The 12,115-nt window shown below is 47.6% G+C and overlaps 1 protein-coding gene across 2 annotated transcripts in view; it reads left to right on the top strand.

Annotated features, from left to right (window-relative positions):
• Positions 1-12,115, top strand: part of LOC139541585 (DENN domain-containing protein 1B-like) — a 217,083-nt gene that overhangs the window by 91,786 nt on the left and 113,182 nt on the right. Inside the window, exons 8-10 of one of the 2 annotated variants that reach the window (XM_071346391.1) lie at positions 2,622-2,681; positions 4,102-4,155; positions 6,187-6,297. In XM_071346391.1, the coding sequence (XP_071202492.1) occupies positions 2,622-2,681; positions 4,102-4,155; positions 6,187-6,297 (225 nt within the window). The remainder of the gene's footprint in view (positions 1-2,621; positions 2,682-4,101; positions 4,156-6,186; positions 6,298-12,115) is intronic. The other variant, XM_071346390.1, reaches the window with a different exon arrangement.

The raw sequence follows: 12,115 nt of genomic DNA on the forward strand, positions 1-12,115 counted from the left end.
TTCAACTGAGAAAACACCCCGAGAGGAGAGGTTAGGCTTCAACTGAGAAAACACCCCGAGAGGAGAGGTTAGGCTTCAACTGAGAAAACACCCCGAGAGGAGAGGTTAGGCTTCAACTGAGAAAACACCCCGAGAGGAGAGGTTAGGCTTCAACTGAGAAAACACCCCGAGAGGAGAGGTTAGGCTTCAGCTGAGAAAACACCCCGAGAGGAGAGGTTAGGCTTCAACTGAGAAAACACCCCGAGAGGAGAGGTTAGGCTTCAACTGAGAAAACACCCTGAGAGGAGAGGTTAGGCTTCAGCTGAGAAAACACCCTGAGAGGAGAGGTTAGGCTTCAGCTGAGAAAACACCCCGAGAGGAGAGGTTAGGCTTCAGCTGAGAAAACACCCCGAGAGGAGAGGTTAGGCTTCAGCTGAGAAAACACCCCGAGAGGAGAGGTTAGGCTTCAGCTGAGAAAACACCCCGAGAGGAGAGGTTAGGCTTCAACTGAGAAAACACCCCGAGAGGAGAGGTTAGGCTTCAACTGAGAAAACACCCCGAGAGGAGAGGTTAGGCTTCAACTGAGAAAACACCCCGAGAGGAGAGGTTAGGCTTCAGCTGAGAAAACACCCCGAGAGGAGAGGTTAGGCTTCAACTGAGAAAACACCCCGAGAGGAGAGGTTAGGCTTCAGCTGAGAAAACACCCCGAGAGGAGAGGTTAGGCTTCAACTGAGAAAACACCCCGAGAGGAGAGGTTAGGCTTCAACTGAGAAAACACCCGGAGAGGAGAGGTTAGGCTTCAACTGAGAAAACACCCCGAGAGGAGAGGTTAGGCTTCAACTGAGAAAACACCCCGAGAGGAGAGGTTAGGCTTCAACTGAGAAAACACCCCGAGAGGAGAGGTTAGGCTTCAACTGAGAAAACACCCCGAGAGGAGAGGTTAGGCTTCAACTGAGAAAACACCCCGAGAGGAGAGGTTAGGCTTCAACTGAGTAAACACCCCGAGAGGAGAGGTTAGGCTTCAGCTGAGAAAACACCCCGAGAGGAGAGGTTAGGCTTCAGCTGAGAAAACACCCCGAGAGGAGAGGTTAGGCTTCAGCTGAGAAAACACCCCGAGAGGAGAGGTTAGGCTTCAACTGAGAAAACACCCCGAGAGGAGAGGTTAGGCTTCAGCTGAGAACACCCCGAGAGGAGAGGTTAGGCTTCAACTGAGTAAACACCCCGAGAGGAGAGGTTAGGCTTCAGCTGAGAAAACACCCCGAGAGGAGAGGTTAGGCTTCAGCTGAGAAAACACCCCGAGAGGAGAGGTTAGGCTTCAGCTGAGAAAACACCCCGAGAGGAGAGGTTAGGCTTCAACTGAGAAAACACCCCGAGAGGAGAGGTTAGGCTTCAGCTGAGAACACCCCGAGAGGAGAGGTTAGGCTTCAACTGAGAAAACACCCCGAGAGGAGAGGTTAGGCTTCAGCTGAGAAAACACCCCGAGAGGAGAGGTTAGGCTTCAACTGAGAAAACACCCCGAGAGGAGAGGTTAGGCTTCAGCTGAGAAAACACCCCGAGAGGAGAGGTTAGGCTTCAACTGAGAAAACACCCTGAGAGGAGAGGTTAGGCTTCAGCTGAGAAAACACCCCGAGAGGAGAGGTTAGGCTTCAGCTGAGAAAACACCCCGAGAGGAGAGGTTAGGCTTCAGCTGAGAAAACACCCCGAGAGGAGAGGTTAGGCTTCAACTGAGAAAACACCCCGAGAGGAGAGGTTAGGCTTCAACTGAGAAAACACCCTGAGAGGAGAGGTTAGGCTTCAGCTGAGAAAACACCCTGAGAGGAGAGGTTAGGCTTCAGCTGAGAAAACACCCCGAGAGGAGAGGTTAGGCTTCAGCTGAGAAAACACCCCGAGAGGAGAGGTTAGGCTTCAGCTGAGAAAACACCCCGAGAGGAGAGGTTAGGCTTCAGCTGAGAAAACACCCCGAGAGGAGAGGTTAGGCTTCAGCTGAGAAAACACCCCGAGAGGAGAGGTTAGGCTTCAACTGAGAAAACACCCCGAGAGGAGAGGTTAGGCTTCAACTGAGAAAACACCCCGAGAGGAGAGGTTAGGCTTCAACTGAGAAAACACCCCGAGAGGAGAGGTTAGGCTTCAGCTGAGAAAACACCCCGAGAGGAGAGGTTAGGCTTCAACTGAGAAAACACCCCGAGAGGAGAGGTTAGGCTTCAGCTGAGAAAACACCCCGAGAGGAGAGGTTAGGCTTCAACTGAGAAAACACCCCGAGAGGAGAGGTTAGGCTTCAGCTGAGAAAACACCCCGAGAGGAGAGGTTAGGCTTCAACTGAGAAAACACCCCGAGAGGAGAGGTTAGGCTTCAGCTGAGAAAACACCCCGAGAGGAGAGGTTAGGCTTCAACTGAGAAAACACCCCGAGAGGAGAGGTTAGGCTTCAACTGAGAAAACACCCCGAGAGGAGAGGTTAGGCTTCAGCTGTTAAATTGATGAAGTAGAATCTTCCACAAGATGTTTTAGTTTTATCATGGCTGCCAAGATAAAAAAAGCCAGATCATTGTCCCCTTTCAAGTGTGAATTCTGTTTTGCTCTCTATCTCTCTCTCTCTCTCTCTCTCTCTCTCTCTCTCTCTCTCTCTCTCTCTCTCACTGTGAAGACAGCACTGTTGCATATAGCCACTGGGCAAGTACTGAAAGATGCACCAAGCCAGCAGCCGGTGAGTGCAGGAGAAGATTGAGTGAACGAAAGAGCGGGAAGAAAAAGAAGGGAGGAGAGAGAGAGAGAGAGAGAAAGAGAGATGTGAAATGTTAAAACCGCTGCTGCTGCTGCTACTCTAACCGCATGGGAGCTGAGGCGTATCCAATTTGGCCAAATAAGCCTGTCTGTCTTTTAAAATCTCACAAACACACAAACCTATCCTGGGCCTTGGAGTCGGGTTTCTTCTTCTCTGGAAAACAATCAAACTGAGTGAATGATTAATGGTGTTCCATTGTACTGTATTCTCTTCCCGAATATCAGAAGTCTCTTTTATGGTGCATGTTTAAAGCAAAGGCAATTGTGCTCAGAAAGTCTCCTTGATGCCTATCCCGTTAACCCACATTTCATGTTTTTATATAAACATTGCTTTGAAAAAAATTACAGATAAGCAAACACACACACACACACACAGAGCGAGGGCCTGGGACTGATGGAACTGAACTGAGGACGCACACACACACACACACACACGCGCAAACAAATGTGCGTGTGTTCTCAATGATTGTGCTGTGCCATGGGCAACATCAAGCAACAGTAATCCACCATTAAGATATCACCGACTCCAAGGCAGAACATAGTGTACCACGACTCAACCATAGAAATCAGGCTGCATCATTCATTTAGGTGAATTGTCATCAGACAGTGTTTGTGAGGACTGTAGATTTGACCTTTGGTCCCTTTTTCCAGGTGAGGTGTTTTATGGGTGTTGTAGTTTTGACCTGTGCTAGGTGGTGGTCTCTGTCTTTTCTCTCTTCTAAGGAGTCAAAACGCTGGGGCTATGTTATCTGGAGTGGGGTTTAGTGTGTGTGTGTTTCTGTCGTCATATGACGTGTGTAATAACGTCTCAAATAAAGAGTGTGATTTAGTGTGTGTGTGTGTGTGTGTGTATATATGTGCTTGTATGAATGTGTGTCTGTCGTCATATGACGTGTGTAATAACGTCTCAAATATAGTGTGATTTAGTGTGTGTGTGCAGTCTATGGTCTCCTACCTGCTCTGTCCCTCTCTCAGGCGTCTTTGATCCAAACAGTCACAACCTGCTCTGGTTTCCCAAAGTGAGACAGGCAGCTCTCTGATCCTCTCAGCAACCTGTGTATGTGTGTGTGTGTGTGTGTTTTGCTTGTACCCTTTAATACTGAAATAAAGACTTTGTTTCCTACCAGAGAGCTCACCTCATCTTACATCTATAGGGATCAGGTGTGTGTGTGTGTGTGTGTCAGTGCTACCCTCCTAGCTGTCAGTACAGACGGAAGCTCAATAATTCCCACAGAAGAATAGATGAGGATTCATAAGTTTTCTCGCTCGCTCACTCTCGCTGAGTGACATGCTACTCTACGTTGCTGACCCTGTCCTCTCTCTCTCTCTGTGTGTTTCCTCAGCACTCCTACTTCATAACACCAGATATCAACGGCCTGCCCACCATCCCCGAGAGTGTAAGTCAACCAGCCTTCCCCAGATCTAGAGCCTGTTGGATGAAATGATCATTGAAATGTATTTATACGCTGAACAAAAATATAAACCCAACATTCAACAATTACAAAGATTTTACTGAGTTGCAGTTCATATAAGGAAGTCCGTCAATTTTAAATAAATTCATTAGGACCTAATCTATGGATTTCACATGACTGGGAATCTGTTGATGACAGATTCCTTAAAAAAAGAAAGGAGGGGCATGGATCAGAAAACCAGTCCGTATCTGGTGTGACCAACATTTGCCTCACGCATCTCCTTTGCATAGAGTTAATCAGGTTGTTGATTGTGGAATATTGTCTCACTCCTCTTCGATGGCTGTGCGAAGTTGCTGGATTTTGGCAGGAACTGGAACCCCGAACATGCTCAATGAGTGACATGTCTGGTGAGTAGTTCAGGCCATGGAGGAACTGGGGCATTTTCAGCTTCCAGGAATTGTGTCCAGATCCTTGTGACATGGGGCCGTGCATTATCATTCTGAAACATGAGGTGATGGCGGCGGATGAACGGCACCACAGTGGGCCTCAGGATCTTGTTTCACGGTATCTCTGTATATTCCAATTATATATTGCCATCGATAAAATGTAGTTTGTTGTCCATAGCTAATGCCTGTCCATACCATAACTCCACCGCCACCATGGGGCACTCTGTTCTCAACGTTAACAACAGCAAACCACTCTCCCACATGATGCCATACACGTGGTCTGCGGTTGTGAGGCCGTTTGGACGTACTGCCAAATTCTCTAAAATTACGTTGGAGGCGGATTATGGTAGACAAATTAACATTTAATTATCTGGCAACATTTTTGGTGGACACTCCTGCAGTCAGCATGCAAATTGAACGCTCCCTCAACTTGAGACATCTGAGGCACTGTGTTGTTTGACTAAACTGCACATTTTAGAGTGGCCTTTTATTGTCCCCAGCACAAGGTGTACTTGTGTAATAATCACGCTGTTTAATCAGCTTCTTGATATGCCACATCTGTCAGGTGGATGGATTATCTTGACAAAGGAGAAATGTTCACTAACAGGGATCTAAACACATTTTTGAGAGAAATAAGCTTAATCTGCGTATGGAACATTTCTGGGATCTTTTATTTCAGCTCGTTAAACATGGGACCAACACTTTACATGTTGCGTTTATATTTTTGTTCAGTGCAGTTGGAGAGGGCTGTGAAATACTGTAAACAAATGACCTACATTTGTGAAATGTGTTACTTCCTGGACTCAAAGGAAAGTGATATACATCCCTAATGCTTTGAGAAGTGTGTAGTAATCAAGTCAGACTTTATTTGTTGTGAACAGAGATCAACAATTGTTAAAGCAGGTGCAGTGAAATGCTTGTGTTTCTAGTTCCAGCAGTGCGGAGTACCAGGCGGTGGTCAGCTAGTGACCGTGTCTAAGGTGCAGGGTAGAGTACCAGGCGGTGGTCAGCTAGTGACCGTGTCTAAGGTGCAGGGTAGAGTAGCAGGCGGTGGTCAGCTAGTGACCGTGTCTAAGGTGCAGGGTAGAGTAGCAGGCGGTGGTCAGCTAGTGACCGTGTCTAAGGTGCAGGGTAGAGTACCAGGCGGTGGTCAGCTAGTGACCGTGTCTAAGGTGCAGGGTAGAGTACCAGGTGGTGGTCAGCTAGTGACCGTGTCTAATGTGCAAGGTAGAATTGTAGTGGGTGTAGGGTAAGGTGAAGGTTATATGGTCCTTAACTAGCCTCTCAAAGCACTTCATGATGACAGTAGGGAGTGCTATGGGGCGGTAGTCATTTAGTTTGTCGGGAGCACACAGTCCTCGTGAGCGGCGGGGGCCCACGGCTCTGTGTTTCTTGTCCTCGAAGCGTGTGAAGGTGTTTTAGCTTGTCCGAGAGAGAGGGGTCTGTGTCCGCGACGTGGCTTTCACTTTATCTGTATTTGTCTGTAGTCCTTGCCAAATAAGTCTTGTCTGAGCCGTTGAGCAGTTATGAAGTCACTGACTGTCTTGTCTCTCTTGCCCCTCCCCTCCAGAGGAACCTGACAGAGTATTTTGTGGCGGTGGACGTCAACAACATGCTACAGCTGTACGCCAGCATGCTGCACGAACGACGCATCATCATTACCTCAAGCAAGCTTAGCACTGTGAGTACCTCTTCATTAACACTGTGAGTACCTCTTCATTAGCACTGTGAGTACCTTTTCATTAGCACTGTGAGTACCTCTTCATTAGCACTGTGAGTACCTCTTCATTAACACTGTGAGTACCTCTTCATTAACACTGTGAGTACCTCTTCATTAACACTGTGAGTACCTCTTCATTAACACTGTGAGTACCTCTTCATTAACACTGTGAGTACCTCTTCATTAACACTGTGAGTACCTCTTCATTAACACTGTGAGTACCTCTTCAAATCAAAGTTTATTTGTCACGTGTGCCGAATACAACAGGTGTAGTAGACCTTACAGTGAAATGCTTACTTACAAAAAAGGTGTTAGGTGAACAATAGGTAAGTAAAGAAATAAAACAACAATAAAAAGACAGGCTATATACAGTAGCGAGGCTATAAAAGTAGCGAGGCTACATACAGACACTGGTTAGTCAGGCTGATTGAGGTAGTATGTACATGTAGATATGGTTAAAGTAACTATGCATATATGATGAACAGAGAGTAGCAGTAGCGTAAAAGGAGGGGTTGGTGGGTGGCGGGACACAATGCAGATAGCCCGGTTAGTCAATGTGCGGGAGCACTGGTTGGTCGGCCCAATTGAGGTAGTATGTACTTATGTACATGAGTGTATAGTTATAGTGACTATGCATATATGACGAACAGAGAGTAGCAGTAGCGTAAAAGAGGGGTTGGGGGGGGGGGCACACAATGCAAATAGTCCGGGTAGCCATTTGATTACCTGTTCAGAAGTCTTATGGCTTGGGGGTAAAAACTGTTGAGAAGCCTTTTTGTCCTAGACTTGGCACTCCGGTACCGCTTGCCATGCGGTAGTAGAGAGAACAGTCTATGACTGGGGTGGTTTAGGGCCTTCCTCTGGTACTCTTTATTAAACACTCTACAGGATGGTACAGTACAGACCCCTGCTCTAAACTACAGGATGGTACAGACCCCTGCTCTAAACTACAGGATGCTACAGACCCCTGCTCTAAACTACAGGATGGTACAGTACAGACCCCTGCTCTAAACTACAGGATGGTACAGACCCCTGCTCTAAACTACAGGATGGTACAGACCCCTGCTCTAAACTACAGGATGCTACAGACCCCTGCTCTAAACTACAGGATGGTACAGACCCCTGCTCTAAACTACAGGATGCTACAGACCCCTGCTCTAAACTACAGGATGGTACAGTACAGACCCCTGCTCTAAACTACAGGATGCTACAGACCCCTGCTCTAAACTACAGGATGGTACAGACCCCTGCTCTAAACTACAGGATGCTACAGACCCCTGCTCTAAACTACAGGATGCTACAGACCCCTGCTCTAAACTACAGGATGCTACAGACCCCTGCTCTAAACTACAGGATGCTACAGACCCCTGCTCTAAACTACAGGATGCTACAGACCCCTGCTCTAAACTACAGGATGGTACAGACCCCTGCTCTAAACTACAGGATGGTACAGACCCCTGCTCTAAACTACAGGATGGTACAGACCCCTGCTCTAAACTACAGGATGGTACAGACCCCTGCTCTAAACTACAGGATGGTACAGACCCCTGCTCTAAACTACAGGATGGTACAGACCCCTGCTCTAAACTACAGGATGGTACAGACCCCTGCTCTAAACTACAGGATGGTACAGACCCCTGCTCTAAACTACAGGATGGTACAGACCCCTGCTCTAAACTACAGGATGGTACAGACCCCTGCTCTAAACTACAGGATGCTACAGACCCCTGCTCTAAACTACAGGATGCTACAGACCCCTGCTCTAAACTACAGGATGCTACAGACCCCTGCTCTAAACTACAGGATGCTACAGACCCCTGCTCTAAACTACAGGATGCTACAGACCCCTGCTCTAAACTACAGGATGGTACAGACCCCTGCTCTAAACTACAGGATGGTACAGACCCCTGCTCTAAACTGCAGGATGCTACAGACCCCTGCTCTAAACTGCAGGATGCTACAGACCCCTGCTCTAAACTGCAGGATGCTACAGACCCCTGCTCTAAACTACAGGATGGTACAGTACAGACCCCTGCTCTAAACTACAGGATGGTACAGACCCCTGCTCTAAACTACAGGATGGTACAGACCCCTGCTCTAAACTACAGGATGGTACAGACCCCTGCTCTAAACTACAGGATGGTACAGACCCCTGCTCTAAACTACAGGATGCTACAGACCCCTGCTCTAAACTGCAGGATGCTACAGACCCCTGCTCTAAACTACAGGATGGTACAGTACAGACCCCTGCTCTAAACTACAGGATGGTACAGACCCCTGCTCTAAACTACAGGATGGTACAGACCCCTGCTCTAAACTACAGGATGGTACAGACCCCTGCTCTAAACTACAGGATGGTACAGACCCCTGCTCTAAACTACAGGATGGTACAGACCCCTGCTCTAAACTACAGGATGGTACAGACCCCTGCTCTAAACTACAGGATGGTACAGACCCCTGCTCTAAGCTACAGGATGCTACAGACCCCTGCTCTAAACTACAGGATGCTACAGACCCCTGCTCTAAACTACAGGATGCTACAGACCCCTGCTCTAAACTACAGGATGGTACAGACCCCTGCTCTAAACTACAGGATGGTACAGACCCCTGCTCTAAACTACAGGATGGTACAGACCCCTGCTCTAAACTACAGGATGCTACAGACCCCTGCTCTAAACTGCAGGATGCTACAGACCCCTGCTCTAAACTACAGGATGGTACAGTACAGACCCCTGCTCTAAACTACAGGATGGTACAGACCCCTGCTCTAAACTGCAGGATGCTACAGACCCCTGCTCTAAACTACAGGATGGTACAGACCCCTGCTCTAAACTACAGGATGGTACAGACCCCTGCTCTAAACTACAGGATGGTACAGACCCCTGCTCTAAACTACAGGATGGTACAGACCCCTGCTCTAAACTGCAGGATGGTACAGACCCCTGCTCTAAACTACAGGATGGTACAGACCCCTGCTCTAAACTACAGGATGGTACAGACCCCTGCTCTAAACTACAGGATGGTACAGACCCCTGCTCTAAACTACAGGATGGTACAGACCCCTGCTCTAAACTGCAGGATGGTACAGACCCCTGCTCTAAACTGCAGGATGGTACAGACCCCTGCTCTAAACTACAGGATGGTACAGACCCCTGCTCTAAACTACAGGATGGTACAGACCCCTGCTCTAAACTACAGGATGGTACAGACCCCTGCTCTAAACTACAGGATGCTACAGACCCCTGCTCTAAACTGCAGGATGCTACAGACCCCTGCTCTAAACTGCAGGATGGTACAGACCCCTGCTCTAAACTACAGGATGGTACAGACCCCTGCTCTAAACTGCAGGATGCTACAGACCCCTGCTCTAAACTGCAGGATGCTACAGACCCCTGCTCTAAACTACAGGATGGTACAGACCCCTGCTCTAAACTACAGGATGGTACAGACCCCTGCTCTAAACTACAGGATGCTACAGACCCCTGCTCTAAACTGCAGGATGGTACAGACCCCTGCTCTAAACTGCAGGATGGTACAGTACAGACCCCTGCTCTAAACTACAGGATGCTACAGACCCCTGCTCTAAACTACAGGATGCTACAGACCCCTGCTCTAAACTACAGGATGGTACAGACCCCTGCTCTAAACTACAGGATGGTACAGACCCCTGCTCTAAACTGCAGGATGGTACAGACCCCTGCTCTAAACTACAGGATGGTACAGACCCCTGCTCTAAACTACAGGATGGTACAGACCCCTGCTCTAAACTACAGGATGGTACAGACCCCTGCTCTAAACTACAGGATGGTACAGTACAGACCCCTGCTCTAAACTACAGGATGGTACAGACCCCTGCTCTAAACTACAGGATGGTACAGTACAGACCCCTGCTCTAAACTACAGGATGGTACAGACCCCTGCTCTAAACTACAGTGATGGAAAAAGTACCCAGTTGTGAAAAAAGTTAAATTCACCCAGTAAAATACTACTTGAGTAAAAGTCTAAAAGTATTTGGTTTTAAATATACTTAAGTATCAAAAGTATAAATCTCTTCAAATTCCTTCTATTAACCAACGCAGACGGCACCAGTCCTCCAGATCAGAGACAGTAGGGATGACCAGGGATGTTCTCTGTTTAGTGAATCGTCCAGATCAGAGACAGTAGGGATGACCAGGGATGTTCTCTGTTTAGTGAATCCTCCAGCTCAGAGACAGTAGGGATGACCAGGGATGTTCTCTGTTTAGTGAATCCTCCAGATCAGAGACAGTAGGGATGACCAGGGATGTTCTCTGTTTAGTGAATCCTCCAGATCAGATGCAGTAGGGATAACCAGGGATGTTCTCTGTTTAGTGAATCGTCCAGATCAGAGACAGTAGGGATGACCAGGGATGTTCTCTGTTTAGTGAATCGTCCAGATCAGAGACAGTAGGGATGACCAGGGATGTTCTCTGTTTAGTGAATCCTCCAGATCAGAGACAGTAGGGATGACCAGGGATGTTCTCTGTTTAGTGAATCCTCCAGATCAGAGACAGTAGGGATGACCAGGGATGTTCTCTGTTTAGTGAATCCTCCAGATCAGAGACAGTAGGTATGACCAGGGATGTTCTCTTGATAAGTGTGTGAATTACATCATTTTCCTGTCCTGTTAAGCACTCAAAATGTAACGAGAACTTTTGTGTGTCAGGGAAAATGTATGGAGTAAAAAGTACATAATTTTCTTTCTTTATGTAGTGAAGTAAACGTATAAGTTGTCAAAAAAATAAATAGTTAAGTACAGATACCGCCCAAAAATAACTCAGTAGTACTTTACTTAAGTACTTTACATCACTGCTAAACTACAGAAACATCATAGGAGTAGTAAAGTAGGTTTATGTGTCTGATTTAAACATGGCATTCCTCATCGATATTACAACACTACATCAAACTAAATGTTTTTTTTGATGGTTTGCACACACGTGCACACGTAGACAGAATTCAGAGATCAGTGCTCCAGTCAACCGGCTCTATCTCCCTGACACGCTGGGAAGCCAGCACTAGACCAGGATTATATTATATATATATATTATATATATATATATATTATTAGACTGTTTCTCTTAAAGCTGCTACGTTTTAATGGCCGACATACCCTAAATTATCTGTTATTAGACACTCTAATTCTCTCACATAGTTTATTATCTGTTATTAGACTTTTACTCTCTGCCGTAGTTGGAGTAGAGCTGCTGGGTCTGAGGGAGGGGATCTCTCTCTGTGCTTCTTATCTCCGTGGCTGACAGCAGAACCAAATGTTTATGACAGGGAGAGGGAGAGCAGGAGTGATGTCATCCACAATCCTATCTCTACCGTTCTGCTCCGGTATCTGACTGAAGCCCGGAACGCGGAACCGCCGGGAGGGGGGGGGGGGGGTGCGTCGGAACCCAAGGTCTCCCTGAGGATGGAGTGGAGGGATCCGGGGGAGGTGTAGAGAATTACCCAGCCCTTGGAGAATTTCACCTCTCTTCCCCTTTCTCCTCCTTTCTGCCCCTCCTCTCACCCATTCTCTCCCCCCCCCTCAGCATGTCAGCCGCTCAGAGCCTCAGAGCCCCAGCAGCTCTCCCTCTGGCTCCAGGGGTTCCAGGGTGTAAATTATCAGAGCCGCGGGTGACGGCTGTTTTCTTAGCAGACGGATGGAAGTGATATTCTGTGTGATTTAGAGTTTTGTGACAAGACAAACTGTCTTGAGGTTTATTTAACTGATATGTGAACAGGGATATGTAAGACGCCCATCGCTAGACCTCCA

This window comes from Salvelinus alpinus, chromosome 16 (genome assembly GCF_045679555.1).
Source record: "Salvelinus alpinus chromosome 16, SLU_Salpinus.1, whole genome shotgun sequence".
Taxonomy (NCBI): Eukaryota; Metazoa; Chordata; class Actinopteri; order Salmoniformes; family Salmonidae; genus Salvelinus; species Salvelinus alpinus.